At 33.9% G+C, this 21,605-nt stretch overlaps 1 protein-coding gene across 1 annotated transcript in view; it reads right to left on the bottom strand.

Annotated features, from left to right (window-relative positions):
* The window catches only part of LOC105790855 (callose synthase 3), a 30,511-nt gene that overhangs the window by 5,514 nt on the left and 3,392 nt on the right, over positions 1-21,605 (bottom strand). The window contains exons 8-34 of the mRNA XM_012618643.2: positions 21,481-21,597; positions 21,282-21,374; positions 16,246-16,337; positions 15,939-16,065; positions 12,452-12,589; positions 12,239-12,315; positions 12,073-12,160; positions 11,396-11,521; positions 11,191-11,308; positions 10,061-10,395; positions 9,923-9,975; positions 9,773-9,833; positions 9,404-9,485; positions 9,268-9,317; positions 9,084-9,170; positions 8,565-8,699; positions 8,365-8,459; positions 8,198-8,282; positions 7,962-8,122; positions 7,708-7,831; positions 7,511-7,611; positions 7,268-7,412; positions 6,746-6,897; positions 807-916; positions 599-724; positions 414-482; positions 67-253 (exon numbers count right to left, since the gene is read on the bottom strand). Coding sequence (XP_012474097.1) covers positions 67-253; positions 414-482; positions 599-724; positions 807-916; positions 6,746-6,897; positions 7,268-7,412; positions 7,511-7,611; positions 7,708-7,831; positions 7,962-8,122; positions 8,198-8,282; positions 8,365-8,459; positions 8,565-8,699; positions 9,084-9,170; positions 9,268-9,317; positions 9,404-9,485; positions 9,773-9,833; positions 9,923-9,975; positions 10,061-10,395; positions 11,191-11,308; positions 11,396-11,521; positions 12,073-12,160; positions 12,239-12,315; positions 12,452-12,589; positions 15,939-16,065; positions 16,246-16,337; positions 21,282-21,374; positions 21,481-21,597 — 3,134 coding nt within the window. The remainder of the gene's footprint in view (positions 1-66; positions 254-413; positions 483-598; positions 725-806; positions 917-6,745; positions 6,898-7,267; positions 7,413-7,510; positions 7,612-7,707; positions 7,832-7,961; positions 8,123-8,197; positions 8,283-8,364; positions 8,460-8,564; positions 8,700-9,083; positions 9,171-9,267; positions 9,318-9,403; positions 9,486-9,772; positions 9,834-9,922; positions 9,976-10,060; positions 10,396-11,190; positions 11,309-11,395; positions 11,522-12,072; positions 12,161-12,238; positions 12,316-12,451; positions 12,590-15,938; positions 16,066-16,245; positions 16,338-21,281; positions 21,375-21,480; positions 21,598-21,605) is intronic.

Raw genomic sequence — 21,605 nt, 5'->3', positions numbered from 1 at the left:
AAAATATGTACACTTGTTAAGCAACTGAAATCTTCAATTACTACTAATGGAAGTTAGCATGCTCACTTTGTCATAAGCCTCAGAATGTCCTGAGCACGCTCACTACCAGATCGCTTCTGAATGCCATATTGTTGGCAAGACACCACATACATAAATTTCATATCAGCTACAGCTTCACACTGTGCCTTCAGTGATCTGTTCTCTTCACTATCCTCTGTATTTAGTTCTATGGCCTTATAGCCTTCCATCAAATCTAAGCAGGTGGAAATTAAAACAATGTAAGATTGAACAAATCCCATATCACTAAAAATTCATACAAGCAGATAAATTTGCAATCAATATGTATGACTAATTAGTGATTAGCAGCGTACAATCAATTATACTGGAAGTTTACAGGAAACAGAAACATATACCTTCATGTTTGGCCATATCAAGGAAAGCCTGAAGCTCCAATGCTTCTCGATAGTACATCATACCTCTAACTGCCATTTATAGTGATCTATTAGTCAAAAAAAATGGAAACAAATCCAAACACAACCACAGGTGCCAGAACAAGCAGGCACAGAGACACACATATATATAGGGAGAGAGAGAGGACCAGTTCTTGTTAAAGTTTGCCCCCTATATGATGCCCACAGACGAAGTTTTTCTTCTAATTCAGGAGATTCTTTAAGTTCTTCTTCATTGTTTCGTTCCACCCTTTCAAGAAAGTTATTCCATTCATCTGGAAATTATTAATGGCAATCAGCCACAACTTAAAAACAGTGCAAAGATTTAACATTTGCGGCATACAAGCGAGTGTAAACCTGGAAAGATTTTCTGCAAGTAAAACAGAATGGAAACACCATCTTCATTTGGCTCTTCCAATTCTTGCAAGGAGAAGAGAACTTCTTCTGTGTAGTAAGGAGTTAAAACACTACAAAAAAAAAAAAAAAAAACAGAGGTTCAACAATTCAATAGATTGATATAATGATAAGTACAAAATTTTACCAGATAAATAGGGAAGAATAACTCATTTCAGGTACTTAACCAGCGGTTCAAGAATTACATCTACAGCAATTTATGAAGGTCAACTCAATTGCAGAGGAAAACAATTTTAACCCACTTGATAAGCATGGCCAAAATGAATATTAATAATTAAGAAAATTAATTTATTCTTAAACTTTATACATTTCATTTTGCTAAGTTATTTAATTTTTCATGCAATTACATTATTTAAGACAGAAAAGGAATCGATTAGGTTGTTCTCAAATTTTATAAATTTCAATATGTCAAGTTGTTTATTTTTAATTCAATTACATTATTTGATGCAGTTTAGTCAAGTCATGTGCCTTAGACATGCCTATGCCAGCATTGCGCTTCAGCACCCGACAACAAAAGTGCCTCAAACCCTTTCGGGCAAGGCCCATTTAATCAGGTGCATGCCTGGTGCTCCTAGGCACTTTCTTTGATAAGGAAATAGGCATAAAAAGCCCGTGTCATTGAGGTCTTTTTAATTTCCTTTATTTTTCACTTTTTTCATCAATTATATCTTTACTAGTAAGAAAAGGATAGTATTAAACTCTCTGCTTCTCAATATTTGAGTATTCAACAGCAAACATGGACCATAAGAAATCATGTACATTGACCAATAAAAAGCACACACACACATAAACATATTGTATCAACATAGAAAAACACACACATAAACATATTGTGCTTTTACTTCACTCAGGCTAGCACTTCTTTTTGCGCCTTACGCCCATAACAACACTTTGTTACACAAAGCCAACTCTAAAAGAGGTAAAAGACAGAAACTACAAAAGTAAAACCACAAAGAGTTTTACTTCGTTATTCTATTGATCTGTCTATTGTTTTATTATAGAACAGTTAGTGTAAATAATAACAACAAAACAAGAATAGGAAAAATAAAAAGAGTTTTACTTCGTTATTCTATTGATCTTTCTATTGTGTTACTATAGAACAGTTGGTGTAAATAATAGCAACAAAACAAGAATCGGGAAAATAAAATGGAAATGGGAGAAAATAAAAGGAAAAACATACATCAAAAGACCTTCCATTCCATGGAAGAGTAATAGACAGATAGGTAGGGCAAAGCTTAAGGTTTATAAATAGTAATTTTAAATATTTAACTTTTAGGTAGTTCATGCTAACTATGAATAACCAAAATAAATGGCAATTATATTAATATGAATATCCAAAATAAAGGTTAGAACAACACATTTGCAAGGCATTGATCAATGTTGTAGATGATAGCTGGCATGCCCAATTTGTCTAATCTACTCCTATTTACAAAAAAAAAAAAAAAAATCAAAGAAACATAGAAAAATCTTCTCTCTTTTCAAGTGAACCAATTTACTTATTTCCATACGTAGTGTTGAAATATGTGTTGAAGCCGATATTTTTTAAATGTTATTTAGGTAGATAAATCCTAAAATAAATAATTACAATTTTTTACGAATATTTTATTTTATTTTTTAGTAGTTTAATAGAATAAGGGAATTACTTTCCTAGTTATGTTATGATACTTTTCTCTATTTATATTCAATTTTTTGCTTAATAAAGTTAAAACAGTTTTATTGTACTCCCTTAAAAACTTTGGCATCTAAGCTAGGTTAAAAACAGCCTTCACTGGAGATAATAGATCCAGCAACCAAATAGAGATAGAAAGTTTTGCCATTAGAACAACTACCGAAAGTGCAAATTGTGAGCAACAAAGTTCTCTAGAAAGGTCTCCATTCACTAAGGAACAACTAAAGCATCTACACTACATTATTAAATCACCACAGTTTTGGGTGAATTCTTCTATTCCTAACTCATTCAATAATCCTCCTTTGCCCAATTAGGTACTGATTCTTCTGTTTTTTTCAATGTCAAGCCTTGTAAAACAAACACGTGGATCGTTGATTCTAGAGCTAGTGATCACATGAATCATTTCCTTTTCTCAACTTACACACCTTGTGCAGGAAACAAAAAGGTCAAAGTAGCATATGGGTCATTCTCAGCAATAGAGGAGAAAGGCACTATTAAATTTTCTCCTTCCTTGATTTTACATGATGTTTTACATGTGTCAATTCTAACTTGTAATCTCATATCTATCAATAAATTATCCCCGTCTTCGAATTGTCATGTTATATTTGACTCCTCTATGTGTAAATTTTAGGACATGGTCTCAGGGAGGATTATTGGCAGTGCTAAAAAATCTGGTGGAATTTACTTTATTGATGACGATCATCTAAGTCGACCAGGAACTACTCTATGTTTGAACTCTGTTTCTAGTTTTGATAAGGTTATAATTTGGCATTATAGGCTTAAACATCATAATTTTTACTATTTAAGGCATTTGTTATTTGATCTGTTTAAAATAAAAATCCTTGATATCACCGTAGATTTTGTGAATTAGCTAAACATCAATCATTTTTTCCAGCTCAAAAATATAAAGCTTCCAAACTTTTTTCGTTAATTCATAGTGATATTTGGGAACATTCGAGAGTCTCAACTTTTTCAAGAAAACGTTGGTTTGTCACATTTATTGATGATCATACTCGTATTTGTTGGGTGTTTTTATTAAAAAACAAGTCTGAAGTTAAAGATGTGTTTCAGTCTTTTTATACTATGGTGAAAACACAATTTGGTGTGAAAATAAAAATGTTTCGGAGTGACAATGATGGAGAATTTTTTAGTGACCAATTAGGTGTATTCTTAACTAAACATGGAATAGTCCACCAAAGCGTACAAATACACCACAACAGAATAGGATTATAGAAAAAAATATTGTCATCTTTTGGAAGTAACTAGAGCCTTGATGTTCACTAGTCAAGTATCACATTATCTTTGGGGAGAGTCCTTATTAACAGCTATATATCTTATTAATAGAATATCCATCAAAACTCTAAACCATATAACTCCTTAGCTTTCATAACTTTAAATTGATCACAGATTTACCTCTTCGAGTTTTTGGGTCAGATCAATATCTCGTACGACGTAATGGAGATCTTGGTCTAGATCCGGTGGTTCGCAGAATTCGGGACCTAACGATGTTCGGTTCGTCCCATGAACGGGAGCGGACAATTCCCTTTTCGGGGAATGGCTGCAATCACAAGCAAGTGATTGAATGAGTGGGGGGCTCCGAAAGCACATGCGGGATAAGCAGGTATTTCAGGAGACGGTCTAAAAATGGGTCCAAGGTATTATTGTTCATCTTCAAAACCAAGGTAAACTAGATCCTAAAGCAAAAAAATGTGTCTTTGTTGGGTATGTTTTTAATAAAAAGGGTTACAAATGTTATGATCCGATTGATAGGAAGACTCTTGTTACCATGGATGTCACATTTGTTGAAACTCAATCATACTTTGATTCTAATTTTTAAGGAGGGAATTATAGTAAGGAAGATTTAATAAATGATCAAGAAAATATTAAGAACATAAGAATTCTAATAATGGGGAAGGAAAAATTATGATTAACACAGGGATTAATAATGTTAATCTTGTTAATAAAAAGGACTTCAATGATATTAATGTTGATAATAAAATGGAGTATGAATGTGTAGAATCTGATCATGAGAATAGAGAACAAACAAAGGAGTTGTTGGTTTACTCAAGTAGAAACCGAAATCAAGAAAGTGGAATCCACCAGATTCATCACCAAGAATCCGAACCGCAAGATCTTGTCAAAAGTCCAAGTAAATCTCGTAATCTACCCAGTGAATTTTGACCTAAATATTCCAATTGCTAAAAGAAAAGGTGTTAGAAATATTGTCAAATATCTTATATCTAAATTTATGTTCTATAAAGTCTTGTCTTCGACATTCTCAACCTTTGTTTCGTGTCTTGATACTGTGAAAATACCCAAAAATGTGAAAGATGTTTCACAGGTTCCTAAATGGAATGAGGCTATTTTAGAGGAGATGCGTGCTCTTGAAAAACAGGTACATAGGAACCGGTGGAATTACCTATAGGAAAAAAAAGCGGGCTATAAATGGGTGTTCACAACCAAATTCAGACCGGATGGATCTTTAGACAAATACAAAACTCGGCTAGTGGCTAAAGGGTACTCTCAAACATACGAGATAGACTATCTTGAGACGTTTGCTCCAGTGACTAAGTTAAATATTGTTAGAGGTCTTTTATCCGTTGTTGCTAATCTTAATTGGTCTTTACAACAGACAAATGTGAAGATTGCTTTCCTAAATGGGAAACTTGAAAAAGAAGTTTATATGGGTCCTCCTCCAGGTTTTGAAAAAAATTTAGAACTCAAGTATGTAAGCTCAGAAAATCTTTGTACGGTCTAAAGCACTCTCCTCGAACTTGGTTCGAATGGTTCACTCAGGTTATTAAAAAACAATGTTACTCACAAGGGCAAGCTGATCACACAATGTTCTACTGACCTTCACAAAGAGGTAGAATAATAGTTATTATAGTTTATTTTAATGATATCATTCTTACTGGAGATGATGTGGATGAAATAAGGCGTCTCAAAAAGCATCGAGCATTGGAGTTTGAGATAAAAGACTTGGGTCCTTTAAGATACTTCCTTGGGACGAAAGTTGCTCGATCACAAAAAAGTCTTGTGGTCTCTCAGAAAAAAAATGTGATTGATCTTTTTAAGGAGACTGAAATAAGTGGTTGCCACCCAACTGACACACCAATTGATCCAAATGTAAAATTCAAAACCAAAAAAGAAAGCTAGTTGATAAAAGGCAGTACCAAAGACTAGTTGGTAAGCTAATCTACTTATCACAGACAAGGCCAAACATAGCTTTTGCAGTAAGCTTAGTGAGTCAATTTATGCACTCCTCAAGCGAGGAAAATGAAGAAGCAGTGTTTTGGATTCTAATATACTTAAAAAGTTCACCTGGCAAGGGCTTATTTTTCAAGAAATCCAAACAAAGAGGAATCGAAGCTTATACAGATGCTGACTGGGCAGGCTCAGTAACAGATAAAAGATCTACATCAAGTATTGTACATTTGTTTAGGGAAACCTTATGACTTGGCAAAGTAAAAAACAAAATGTTGTAGTAAGAAGTAACGCAGAGGCTGAGCTTAGATCAATGACATAAGGAATTTGTGAAATGATGTCGTTAAAAAGAATTATGGAAAAGCTGAGGAAACCAATAACTTCACCAATGAAGTTGTACTATGATAGAAAAACTATCATTAGTATTGCTCACAACCCAGTCTACCATTACAGAACTAAACATGTTGAGATTGATACACTTTATCAAGGAGAAGATTGAAGAAGGCCATGCGCATGCCATTTTTTCCTTCAAAACAACAGATTGCTGACGTACTCACCAAATGGCTCTCTAAGACAAGCTTTGATTTTCTTGTAAGCAATAAGCAATTAAGAGTTTTTAGGAATATTTTATTTTATCTTTTAGTAGATTACTAGAATAAGAAAATTACTTTCCCAGTTATGTTACGAAACTTTTCTCTATTTATATTCAGTATTTTGCTTAATAAAATTAGAACAGTTTTATTGTACTCTCTTAAAAACTTTCAGGTAGAACTACCCATATACAAATAAAATGGAGATTTCTACTCTAAAACAAACAAAACAAATGGCTCTGTTGCAACATAACATCCTATTTATATATCAATAATTGCATAAAAAAGTAGTACAAGAAAGTTCTTCCAATTTCCTATCCAATCAACGTGATATGCTTTTAGTTAAAAACCAATTTGATGTATAAGAAAGAGTAAACAATAGTATTAGAATGAACCAATGAATCTAGGAGAAAACTTACGTAAAAGAAAGCATATTGCGAACTTTAGGTGCAGCAGGCATGTCCATAAACAAAGAATTTGAGAAGAAAGAAATTCGCCTCCTAGCATCTATATTAGAGGGTACATCCATTGCAGATTCCTTTGTGGTAAGCAATAAATAGAGCCGGTTGATCTACAAAAAAAAAAAAAAATAGTAACATTAAGCACCCAACCTAAAACTGATTGGCAGTAGGTGAAGGGACTGAACTTTAATATAAGTCACAGCCATAGAGGAACCCAATACTTAATTAATGTGGGCTAACACCACTAACACTCCCACTCACGTGTAGCTCACAGGGCCAACACATGGAAAACCTCACCAAGGATCGTCAACACCACAGAAGGTAGGTGAAGGCACTAATACAATGTTCAACATCCAACCTAAAACCAATTGGCAAGAGGTGCAAGAGCCCAACTTTAATATAAAACCACAAGGAACCTAATACTCCACTAATATGGGATAAAACCATTTAATAATCAGAAAAGCACAAGAAGGAGCTCACCTTTTCTCTCCATGCTTCTGAAACAGGAGTTGGAAATTTGATAGCTCCAGTTGAAGCAAATAATTGATCTAACTTTTTTGTATCAAATAATTGATGAAGTGGATCTGGATTCATCCCATCATGCCCAGACCCTCCATGTTCCAAGCTTGAGAGGAAAAAGGATCAAATAAAATAAAATAATAGTAAGTTATGGCACTAGAACATACATGTGTTTGAGGAGACAATCACATGAAGATGCCAAACCTGGAGAATTCTTCCTCTGCCATTATGTCCTTTGTCACAATCTCCAGCATGTCCTGGAAACAAAGTACCACTTGACCCCTTTCATCTTGCTTATTTTCCAACTGCAAAAATCAACATGGTTATATAGGAACTTTCTATTACACCCGAATGCAAAAGGTATAAAATCTTCTTGAACCAAATTAATTTTCAAATATTACCAAGAGTTTTATCAACTTCACAATATGATCACAGAGACTAGGAACAGCACTCATTTTGTAAGTCTTAATTAGACTACCATCTGCTATACGTTTGTCAACCTTGAAAAATATGTCATCTATAACCCTGGAAACACATTAGGATCAATACAAATGAAATTAAGCAACAATATGTTTAACAAAATAATAATTCCAACAAGAGAAAATTGCAGATTAATTAAATATATGGCTAAAAGTTAAGTTAAAGAGAAGCTTGCCTTTTCTCACGCTTCCCTTCAACTAAAAACCTAATAATGCTTCGGAATGAAGCATAACATTCACGAATTGCACAGAACATGTAAGGGTCAGCTTCAATCCGCTTTTGCAGTTCTCTATCCCTGCTATCACTGTCCTTGGCCATGTCTAACGCTATTGGGATCTACATGAAAATTCACAGCTAAAATCAAGATACTCAACTCTAAAGATCACCAGAGAAGAACAGGCTGAAGCAAACCTTGCTAGCAAGCAAAAAAGGTGGCCACTGGATTTGATCTAAATCACGATCTGCCCAATAGGGAACAAGCAACAGATTCATCTCCCTAAAAATAAAACAAGCTCAATACATAGAAACAGTAACATGAATGTAACACATATATAACATGGAACACAGAGTGTAAATACTTGTTGCTTATAAGATCCTCCTCCCGAAAACTACTGATAATTTTGTTCCACAACTGAGCAAATTTTGCAGCCTCTTTCTCTTTATTAGACAGTGGCTGAGAAATAGAACAGTATTAGATGGAAAGTGTATTTTTGTCATTCTTCAGCCAAAAACTCAGACAGATAAAAGTTTATAGTATATAATATTACAGAGATTTGACCTGCCCAAAACTGCGAGAGAAAAAAAGCCAAAATCCTTTGTTCTTTTTCTCGCTCTTATCCCCTGGAATTAAGCAGTCATTAAAAGCACCAGGCAATGATCCAAAACGAGACCGGAGCATTCCTAATGTTCGAATCTGGAGTTCAAAAATAATATATAGAAACAATATAAATGTACAAACACTGGAAAGGAAAAACAACTAATATAGAATCTAAAGAGATTCTATGATAATTATAAAGAAGCAGAGAATGAGAGGATTTTCGATATATTTAAGAAGAAACTGCCACGTTTCATTAGGTGAAGTTTACAAAATAGAAATATGTCATATGTGCTACATCATCTGCATAAAACAAGTGAACAGAGCAAGGAAATGGTTGACCACCACCATGGTGCATGTTTCATGAAAATGCTTGGCAAAACCAAGACATTTTCATTGGAAAATTTGAAAAATAAGCACACTAGGAAAAGGTTATAGAAAAACAATGGTAATAATTAACTAGTTATGTAGAGCTCAACTTACCTCTCCAAGGCGTCTAAATGCACCATAAATACCTCCAAATAATGTAGAGAATATTGCATACCAAATCTGGGTATCCATAAAATAGACCTTGAAAAGTAAAAACCAGCAAATTAGACCTTGAACTATCAGAGCCAAGTAATGACAAAAAAACATGGATTAATTATGATCAAGAGATATGCCATACAAGAATGATTGGAGCCCAGAGAGCAATCACAACGCCTATGTTGTTCCTTGCTGCAATAAATGAAATCAAGAAATGAACTTCCATGTTCTCGAAAAGTCAAAAAGATAATAGAGTGACATTTTTTTAAGAGTCATACCTTGGGGGAAAAATTCATGCCATTGGAAATGCCTTACCCGAACAGACATAATAGCTTTTGTGGGACGAACTAAAGGTTTTATCTGTAACACCAAAAGGAAGAAGTGATGGATTATTCAGTCTCTAAAAACACATCAAATCTGACATGCTAATCAAAGAAGGAAGATACAAAAAGATTTTTTTAAGAATTAAAACAAGAGAAACACCAATGGAAGTGATTCTGGGTAGCCTTAAGCATAGGATCATAATAATCTTAATCATGGCCAGCCTTTTGGTACCAATATTTTGATTGATTAATGATCTGTGCAAAGAAAAGAAAAGAAGTATGATTGTACGTGGCAGTTTAGAATGAAATGAATGGAGGGCACACCTCAATATAATAACTGAATGCCAACTTAGTGATGATAAGTAGGACCCAAAACATTGTATACCTGAAAGTTCAAATACAAATAGAAATCAAGTATCTCAAATAGTGGTCACAAAAGCAAATTGGTAGGTCCAACAAGCATTGAACTCTTACTTGAAGAGAGAAAATGTGCTCTCATGCATTCCCCTACCAACATAGAGACGAGGCTGAAAGATTCAAGCAAGGGAATAAGTGAACCAGAGAAGAAACAAATTTGAGAGAAGATGATGATATAAGAGAAGTTATCTCTACCTGTGACCACCACATCATAAGCATCACAATCTTGTAGTGTGAACTTTCAAGGAATCGACGAACAAACGGAAAGAGAAACAATATTGCAGCCAGCATATTTGGTGACAAGTAAATCACAACAGCTAAAATGAACAAGGAAGGTGAACTTGAGGTACTGCCAAACCAGCTTTGGATTGTTCGCGCAATTTCTGAAGGATTGTCTGAAGTATAAGCATAAGTAACGGGCAGAACAATCACCCATGCAGCTGCTGAAACAACTTTCAATATGTATCTTAACTTAACATGAAATGACATGCTCTGCTGTGCTTTCCAACTAAGGATTACATCAAGGACAGCTGCAAAACATTAAATAAATATCAGTAGAAACTTCAACATAGCTGGTATGCAATAAGATGAAAAGGTTGTGCAAATAAGCGTTAAACATCTATGCATAGACCCACAGTAAAACAAGAGAATTCCAACTTAACTGATACACAAGCATGTAGGTTAAAACGCCAGACATAATAAAAAACGCTCAATAATAATTGGCACTTCAAAACAGCCCCAATAGTATTTGGCACCTTAAATCGGAGGCTTTCATTAACCAAAAGTATAAAACAGATCAAGACCAGTCATATTATTAGTGATGATGAAAAAGATGAAAAGGGTGAACCAACAATATGCATGTAAACAACATAAGGTTAGCCACTTCGAATGCCAGAAACAGTCCGCACAGTAATAATAGGTTATCTACAATATATAACCAAGGAGGAATTGTATTAATACACCCAAGAATTGTGATCTACTTGAAGTTACAATTCAGCATGCAGAAAAAGTTATCGACTTGAAGCAAATCTGCCAGCTCAGTAAATGTTTCCTAACTACAAATATTTATTGTCACCCATGCATGAGATCTAGGAACAAGGTTTTAGAGTTAAAAAGAAAATTGCTTCATGCTAAGGACTTGAAGATAATTCACCAGAGTAACCACAGAATTCAGAATGCAGCAGGATGCTTTCTTTTCTTTCTATCTTAATAATGGCTTCTCTACCATTTAAAAGGTTTGTTCCTTCTAATCAAGAAAACTTGTATTGCCAACAACTAAAACTATAATGATAGACAATACCGTAAGATTAACCGGATTCACTCACCTTGGCCAAGCTTTAATATAGCAGCAGTAATAAAGACAGACAGTACTTTCTTGAACACATCACCCGTAAAGATGGAACTTGGTTGACCATTGCCATTCCAAGCAACAATGATCATAACCTTGCACGAATCAGACAATATCAACACCATGGCCAAAAAATTCTCAGAGGAAGAAATAAAATGATTTGCAAAATTCTCAAGTTTTACCTGCAAGCAGAGAATGAAAAAGCTCCACATTCGATCAAAGCTTCTAAAAACATGCCAGAACGAGCGTATCTCAACAAAGTTAACTTTCCCCACCCATCGGTCCCTAGTAGCTTGTGGCTTGTTATCCTATACGCATGCCACAAAGTGTGAACAGTAAATATGATAAGAGAAATTATTCTTGGTAAATAACAATTAGACAGGTGCAATTATTGCTACCTCCTAACTTGTTTTTAGCAATCAACACAACTTGAAATCTCCACAGTAAGCTGGAGTTATAGACTACATCAATTCCCTTAACCACAATACCATCAAAATAATGACTTGTATACCATTATGGAAAATAGGAAACAGAACATTTGAGACTTATTAGAGACAGGAGATTGGCATTTATTCAACTCTAATGTCCACTACAGAGTAAATGACCCAAGTAAATCAAGCAAATACAAAACATGCAAGCTAGAACCAATAATAGGACAATTTGAAAAATTACTTGAATTGTCACAATAGATTTAATAGTCCAAAAATTCCGGATGCAAGAGCAGGAACCATAGATAAAACAAACTCCTGACTCCAATTGAACATTCTTCTTTATATTTAACAAATGCGAGGAGGTGTAACTGCTCTGCAACAATCGGAGGTGGGAAAGAGAAAGACTAGAGATCCAAAAATATGCTCACTCCATTTTTTTCAATTTGCTCAATTGGCAGACAAAAGAAATCAGCATCAGCACGTATTGGCCAACCCAATCGGAAGCAATCAACAGACCTAAAATTAAACAAAGGTAAATAAATCGCTGAGTATAAAAAAGTGGAGAGATAAAACTCATAAATAAAAAATCCATACCAGAAGTATTCATTTAAATCATCATAATTTCTCCATTGTGAATGCTTTGATTTCCCTCGTTTACTCCTTTCAGCTTCCTGCAGTGAAAGTCAATTGTTTCAGGGTTGGGAAGACGAATTCTCCAACATCATCACCTTTTTTAGTAAAATGGCACACATACAATAAGAGAGAGAGAGATGGATGCAAAAATTAGACAGGCAATGCATATGGTACCCTTCGAATAACTTCATAGATGGGTGTAACAACTTTCTGCAGAAAAGCTTCCTCCTCTCCTCCATAGGCTGGCTGGATATTTTCTCCAGTCAGTGGACTGACATTTCCAGCCAGCATACCATAAAGTTCAAATGCCATCTGCAGTAAACAAAGGGTAGCAGCATTTAATATCTACAAAATTAAAATAGATATGTGAAAGCACAAACCAGGCATCATACAGAAATTACATAACTTCAGTCCAAGACGAGTAGAAGAAACAACATTGAAAATGCCACTATGTAAGGAAACAAATTACAAGGCTAGTTTTCATTTATCAACATTGACAAGCCACATGTTGAGGTGTCCATGGCTCAGGCTAGGTCACATATACTGAACCTTTCATTTTAAAAACCAAGATCGAGACAGGCTTATCAATTTACATACTGGTTATGTACAACAGCAAAATATTGTATTATCAACATTTACACAGAAGTTTTCGAATTAAAATTAAATAAACATGTTATTACTTATTAATAACAATGACTTTTTTTCTTTCTTTTACCCTTCCGCTAAAATGAATTCTTGGATCTTCATATAGCTCCAACTTTTTACCTTTTTTCGACTGAAACAAGGCCTACTTTTATTCACCAAAGCTAACCAATCAGCTTTCTTTATCACCAGCCAATCATCGGCTCCAATCTATTAGTTCAAAGTGGAAAGGTTCATGCCCGACTATCTTGGTAGTCGGTTGAGGGACCTTACCCAATTGATACTACATTACAATTCACATATTCTGCAAAATCACAATATTCTCCATTCACTTCTTCGCTGCCGTAACTCAGAAAAGGCCACATCACAACACTCTCAGTAGAAAATCCACCTTATTACCATTAATTGTTGGCACTTTTTTTGTCATAGTCAATCCAAGATTGCTTATCTACCGACCATCAATCTTGCAAAGACATAATAACGTAATCTTAGGAGTTTTTTTCATCATCAATCTAAGATTGCTTCTCTACCAGCCATCAAGCTTGCAGGTAGGGGTGTTCAAATTTTGGTTAAACCGAATTAACCAACCGAACCGATCTAATTCGGTTAACTGGTCGATTAACCGGTCGGAAGTCGATTAATGATTTTTTGGAAGTTCGGTTTTCGATTAATTCGGTTCAAAATAGGGTAATTAACCAAACTTAATTATGTAGTGTTTTAAGACTTAAATTTTCAGTTAATTTCGTTAATTCGGTTAACTTTAAAGACAAATGAACATTATCAATGTGTTTTTTTTATATGTTCTATACTTGTTTTAACCAAAAAACCAGAAACATATAAATTTTCGTTAATTCAGTTAACCGAACCGAATTAAAACCGACCGAATTAAAAGAAATATTTCGGTTCGGTTAACGGTTAAATTATTATACAGTTCAGTTCAGTTAACTATTTGAACACCCCTACTTGTCAGGGCATACTAAGGTAATCTTATGATTAATTTTTATCTAGTTTAAAATTGTTTAAAATTATTTTTTTATCTTATTTCTATTTTGAATGTAATTGTCTATCTTGAATAAGCTCAAATCTAAATATCTATGCCCAAGCCCCAACACACAAAGCAAGCCAGGCCAACGGTTAGGGCAAACAGTAAACCCTTGGACACCTATGTCTACATGATGGAAACAACGTCATTTCACTAACAGTATTAAAATATGGGCAGAGAAAACTTATATTAGTTTGTCCAATCATAATAACATGGCATTTAACTTAAAACCAATTCAAAATGAATCATAAGAACTCAAAAACATTAAAGAATCTCCAAGAGATCCCAAACTTAATCATTAAGATTCAATTCTTACCAATCTCATTCATATTAAAGAGCCCAAAAACATCCAAAATTTAATTATCATAAATTTGTGTTTAGCACCACCTTCATTTGCCTCAAATTTAAGAATGACATGAGAACTCAACCATATTAAAGAATCCCCAAGAGATCCCAAACTTAATCATTAAGATTCAATTCTTACCAATCTCATTCATATTAAAGAGCCCAAAAACATCCAAAATTTAATTATCATAAATTTGTGTTTAGCACCACCTTCACTTGCCTCAAATTTAGGAATGACATGAGAACTCAACCATATTAAAGAATCCCTAAGAGATCCCAAACATAATCATTAAGATTCACTTTTTACCAATCTCATTCGAATTAAAAATCCCAAAAACTTCCAAAATTTAATCATCATAAATTTGTATTTAGCACCACCTTCATTTGCCTCAAATTTAGGAATGATAGGCCTATGCAATTGTAAGTACTTGATGTTTAAGACACAAGGGGACAAAACCTATCTCCTACTTCATGGCATCAATGTAAAGCATAGGCAAAAGAATCCCTCTTGGAAAGGTCAATAATGGGGGGACAACTTTGTTAAAATTTTGCAAATATATTACTTGTACTCTCATATGAAACACCACTTTACCAACATGTGAAGTATTACTTACACTCTCTCTTATATGTAGTAGGCCCAATATTAGCAATTTAACAATCTTGCATCATTAAAAATAGAGAGAGTAGCACAACAAACATAACAAACTAGGAAACAAGCAAAATGGGTTTTGAAATACTAACAACAACTAGATAAAAGTGAATAGGATTAACTTAAATATAAGATACAACAATTCGAAACTTTGCCAATGTGTGACATATTATTTACATGCTCGCTTATAAGTATACTACCAATATTAGCAATTTAAACAATCTTGCATCATTAAAATATGGAGTAGTAACAACAAACATAACAAGCAAGGCAACAACCAAAATAGGCTTTGAAATAGTAATAACAACTAGATCTAAGTAAAAAGAATTAACTTAAATATAAGACACCACTACCCAAACTTAGCCAATTTGCAAGCCAATTTGCAATAACAATACTCAATTCATCACTAAAAATGACTGCTATATGCATTTATAATGGCAATTTCATATGCATGAAAACTTGAGTGTAGCATGATGACTTAACCAATTTTACAAATGTATCAGTTATCAGCAATCATCATTCAAACTAATAGAAATTAGCACCGGATGCAATTCAAAACCCCAATAGCATATTACCAGTTTTGGCTACAAAGAACTAACATTTTATCAACCTCACATCAGCATTAAGTCTGATAACCTCTTGTAAATAGCGAGAGAGCAATGCGATACTATCAAAGGATGACCTATTCGAATTTAACATCTACCATCCAGGGCACCAATGAAAACATTCAAGTGTAATAATGTCCAATTCCACAAAAACAAGATTTCTAACGAGTAAAAAAACAAACTTCATATCAGTTGCTAATTTTTTCTTATGGAAGTCAATCTAAATAATGCCAATAATACAAGAAAGAGAAGTAAGGTCAAAGAAAATGACTATTATCTCCATACAATTATAGCCAAACCTGACCCCACTTATTTAGAACTACACGAGTAGGCACATTTTTTTTTTTTGGGGGGGGGGGTAGAGTGTTTAGAGCATACATGATGATAGATGTAGCAAAGGCATTCTGGCATGAACCTCAAGTTTGCAGCTTCACCCCATATTAAAAGGTACAGACCCATGTATAATAATTTTCTCTGTTGCACTTCCTGCTGAATGGTGGGCAACCTGCACATTTAAATATCAAGAAGAATTAAGACAGAAAAATATGAGAAACCTATTTATGCTGATATTAACTTATTTCATAGCATGCATTTCTCTTAAAAATATCCTCGAAGCAGCATAAAAGCTTCCATTGATGACTAGTCCAGCCAAATATTATTTCTTGATAATTGTTTAGCATCTCACCAAAGACTACTTTTGCGATCCAAGTACTTGCACCACTTTTTGTAGTTCTTAAAAAGTTTCTTCATCACTTCTGTCAGTGCATGGTCATCCAACTGTACAAGAAAAAAAAAGTCACAATTTTTATCCACATAAAAGCACCAAAATTCAAGCAAGTAGATAAGATCCAAAACATTTTTAACCGACCCAGATCAAGAATTTTGCATCTTTACTCTTCGAGAAGTTAGATTATGTCCGAAGGATTTGCTTGTTTTATGCTTTCCCATAATAGTTCATAAATCATCACTACAGCTTTGATAAACCTTTGCAAATTAAAATTTTCAATAAATTTTCTCGATGCATTTATAACTTATTTTAGATACGACTTAATGAAAGATGTAAGATGAAAAAGTGTAGAAAAACTTACTGTAGTTAAAAATAAAACTCTGGAAAGCTAGATAAGGGAAAAAGAAAGTTACTTTTTATTATAATGAGATGATGTCTCTTTGGCAAAAACTAGATTAGTGTTATAATGATAAATGGGAGCGTCCCGGAGATGGTGTAAAAGCTATGAAAAAAGAAGAGAATGAACGAGCTTATTTATTTCTAGCTGGTTTAAATAAAGAATTTGATGAAGTGAGATCTCAGATCTTAGGAAAAAAATTGCTTCCAAGACTTCATGAGATTTTTTCTAAGGTTAGAAGAGAGGAGATAAGGAGAAAAGTAATGATAAGGCCAGGATTTGAAGCTAATGATAATAATTCTGCTCTTGTAACTGTTAAAAATAATGATGATAGTGAAAAAAGAAAAAAACCTTGGTGCGATCACTGCAAAAAATATTGGCAAACTCGAGAAAAGTGTTGGAAGCTCCATGGAGAACCGACGAATGAAAAAAAAGAAAAGTGGCAATGGTCGTAGTTCACAATCAGGGGATAGCAGAACATTTTGCAAACAACTTATGAAAATTATGAGGGTCAAAGTTCTCTAGGAGGGTCTTCATTCACTAAGGAACAATTAGAGTATCTACACAATCTTTTTCAATCACCACAGTTTCGAATGAATTTTTCTGATACTAATTTTTGCCCAATCAGGTACTAATTTTTTTGTTTTTTCAGTGTCAAGCCTTGTAAAATAAACATGTGGATCGTTGATTCTGAAGCTAGTGATCATATGACTAGTAGTCATTTTCGTTTCTCAACTTACACACATTGTGCAGGAAACAAAAAGATGAAAGTAGAGATGGGGTCGTTCTCGGCAATAGCCGGGAAAGGCACTGTTAAAATTTCGCCTTCCTTGGTTTTACATGATATTTTACGTGTGCCAAATCTAGCTTGTAATCTCATATCAGTCAGTAAATTATCTCAGTCCTCGAATTGTCATATTTGACTCCTCTATGTGTAAATTTCATGACATGGTTTAGGGGAGGATGATTGGCAATGCTAAAAAATCTAGTGGAATTTACTTTCTTGACGACGACTATCTAAATCAACTAACAACTATTTTAATTTAAATTCTGTTCCTAGTTTTAATAAGGTTATGATTTGGCATTATATGCTTGGACATCCTAATTTTTACTATTTAAGATATTTGTTACCTGATCTATTTAAAAATAAAAGTCCTTCATATCACTGTAAATTTTGTGAATTAGCTAAACATCATCGGTCATTCTTTCCACCTCAAAAATATAAAGCTTCCAAACCTTTTTCATTAATTCATAGTGATGTTTGGGACCTTCAAGAGTCTCAACTTTTTCAGGAAAACTATGACTTGTCACATTTATTGATGATCATACTCACATTTGTTGGGTGATTTTATTAAAAGATAAGTCTGAACTTAAAAATGTGTTTCTGTCTTTTTATGCTATGGTGAAAATACAATTTGGTGTGAGAATAGAAGTATTTCGAAGTGACAATGGTGGAGAACTTTGTAGTGACCAATTAGGTGTTTTCTTAACCAAACATGGAATAGCCCACCAAAGCTCTTGTACAAATACACCACAACAAAATGGGATTGCAAAAAGAAAAAACTGACATCTATTGGAAGTAACTAGAGCCTTGTTGTTCACTAGTCAAGTACCACGTTATCTTTGGGGTGAAGCCTTGTTAATAACTACATATCTTATTAATAGAATGCCCAGTAAAACTCTAAACTATAGAACTCCTTTCCGTCCCTTTAAAGATAACTTTCCTAACTCTAAATTAATCACAAATTTATCCCTCCGAGTTTTTAGGTGTAGAATTTTTGTTCATCTTCACAACCAAGGTAAACTAGATCCTAGAGCAAAAATGCGTCTTTATTGGCTATGCTTCTAATAAAAAGGGCTACAAATGTTATAATCCAATTGATAGGAAGATTATTGTTACCATGGATGTCACATTTGTTGAAACACAATCTTACTTTGATTCTAATCTTCAGGGAGGGAATTATAGTAAAGAAGATTCTATAATTGATCAAGAAAAGATTAAGAATATACAACATAGAGATTCTAATAATTGGGAAGACGAATTTATAATTAACACAAAAATTAATAATGTTAATGTTGTTAATAAAAAGAAATATGAAGGTGTAGTAGAGTCTGATCATTAGAATAAAGAACAAACAAAGGAGTTAATTGTTTACTCGAGAAGAAACCGAAATCAAAAAAGTAGAATCATCAAATTCATCATCAAGAATTCGACCGCAAGATCTAGTCAAAAGTCCAGGTAAAGCTCATATTCCAACCAATGAATATTCTGATTTAGATATTCCAATTGCTAAAAGAAAAAGTGTTAGAAATGTTGCCAAATATCCCATGTCTAATTTTGTGTCCTACAAAGCCTTGTCTTCGACATTCTCAGCCTTTGTTTCGTGTCTCAATACTGTGAAAATACCTAAAAATATGAAAGATGCTTTACAGGTTCCTGAGTGGAAGGAGACTATTTTATAGAAGATGCGTACTATTGAAAAAACAGGTACATAGGAAACAGAGGAATTACCTGTAGGGAAAAAATTAGTGGGCTGTAAATAGGTGTTCACAATCAAATTCAAACAAGATGGATCTTTAGATAGATACAAAGCCCAGCTGGTGGCTACAGGGTACACTCAAACATACAGGATAGATTATCTTGAAATATTTGCTCCAGTAGCCAAATTAAATTTTGTTAGAGTTCTTTTATCAATTGTTGTTAATCTTGATTGGTCTTTACAATAGCTAGATGTGAAGAATGCTTTCCTAAATGGGAAACTTGAAGAAGTTTACATGGATCCTCCTCCAGGTTTTGCAAAAAAAGTTGAAACTCGAATATGTAAGCTCAGGAAATCTTTGTATGGTCTAAAGCAGTCTCCTCGAGCTTGGTTTGAACAGTTCACTCAAGTTGTAAAAAATAAGGTTACTCACAAAGGCAAGCTGATCACATAATGTTAAAGAACAGCAGTTATTATAGTTTATGTCGATGATATCATTCTTATAGGAGATGATGTGGAAGAAATAAGACGTCTCAAGGAGCATCTTGCATTGGCGTTTGAGATCAAAGACTTGGGTCCAATGAAATACTTTCTTAGAATGGAAATTGCTCAAATCAAAGAAGGGTCTTGTGGTCTTTTAGAAAAAATATGTGATTGGTCTTTTAAAAGAGACTGGGATGAGTGGTTGCCGCCCAACTAACACACCAATTGATAAAGGGCAATACCAAAGATTATTTGGTAAGTTAATTTACTTATCACATACAAGGCCAGACATAGCTTTTGCAGTGTGCTTAGTGAGTCAATTTATGCACTCCCTAATGGAGTAACATGAAGAATCAGTGTTTCGGATTCTGAGATACTTGAAGAGTTCACCTGGAAAGAGCTTATTCTTCAAGAAATCCGAACAAAGAGGAATTGAAGCTTATACAGATGCAGACTGAGCAGGCTCAATAACAGATAGAAGATCTACACCAGGATACTGTACATTTGCTTAGGGAAGCCTTATGACTTGGAGAAGCAAAAAACAAAGTGTTGTAGCAAGAAGTAGTGTAGAGGCTGAGTTTAGATCAATGGCTCAAGGAATTTGTGAAATGAAGTGGTTAAAAAGAATTATGGAAGAGCACAAAACCAATAATTTCACCAATGAAGTTGTACTATGATAGCAAAGCTGCGATTAGTATTGCTCACAAGTCACAACCCAGTCCAGCAGGACAAAACTAAGCATGTAGAGATTGATAGACATTTCATCAAGGAGAAGATTGAAGAAAAAAAACAAAGTGTTGTAGCAAGAAGTAGTGTAGAGGCTGAGTTTAGATCAATGGCTCAAGGAATTTGTGAAATGAAGTGGTTAAAAAGAATTATGGAAGAGCACAAAACCAATAATTTCACCAATGAAGTTGTACTATGATAGCAAAGCTGCGATTAGTATTGCTCACAAGTCACAACCCAGTCCAGCAGGACAAAACTAAGCATGTAGAGATTGATAGACATTTCATCAAGGAGAAGATTGAAGAAGGCCAAGTGTGCATGCCATTTGTTTTTTCAAAACAACAGATTGCTGACATACTCACCAAAGGCTTCTTTAAATTTGATTTTCTTGTAAGCAAGTTAGGCATGATTGATATATATGCCCCAACTTCAGGAAGGGTGTTTAGGTAGATAAATCTTGGAATAAATCTTAGAATAAATCATTTGAGATATTCTAAGATTATTTTATTTTATCTTTTAGTAGTTTATTCGAATAAGAAAATTACTTTCCTTATCTTTTAGTAGTTTATTACAATAAGGGAATTATTTTCCCAATTAGGTTATGACTCTTTTCTCTATTTAAATTCAATTTTTAGTTAATAAAATATATAGTAGTTTTTTAAGTGCTCTCTTGAAAACTTTCAAATATCGGTTAATATAGGTCAATTTTTCACCACACCAATATATTTAACCAAAATATCAAATATATTAGAGAGAGAGAGCCATATTTTGGATAAAAATTCAACGCTAAAATTGGCAATATGTAAGACAAAAAGAGGATAAACATAACCATCACCGTTCTAATATGTTATAGAAAGTTCATGCTCATTAAGAAAAAGAAAACAAAGTTATCCACTTAACAAACACACCTTGGGTTGTTGATCAGGCTTCGGAAATCGTCTTATGTGGACATTGGCAAGCAATAAGATCAGATGTTCCCTTTGATTTGCCACGTTATCTTTCTGAAGAAATCACAACTGAGATATGAGTATAGGTCCAAAAAACATATTAAACCGACTCTTAAACAATATTCTATTGTTAATTTACTCTAGTTAGTTCGTTTTTCACCTGAAACCCAAACATTTCTTGAAGCCAATCTAGAATGTCTTCATCTTTCTTTCTCTTGTGATCATTGGGCCATGGAAGACCCCTTGTGTTACGAAGAGCATAAACAGCTGCTTGGATCTGCAATT

Source organism: Gossypium raimondii, chromosome 8 (genome assembly GCF_025698545.1).
Source record: "Gossypium raimondii isolate GPD5lz chromosome 8, ASM2569854v1, whole genome shotgun sequence".
Taxonomy (NCBI): domain Eukaryota; kingdom Viridiplantae; phylum Streptophyta; class Magnoliopsida; order Malvales; family Malvaceae; genus Gossypium; species Gossypium raimondii.
Note: the sequence above shows the minus strand (reverse complement) of the source record. Positions and strands in the feature narration are given on the sequence as shown.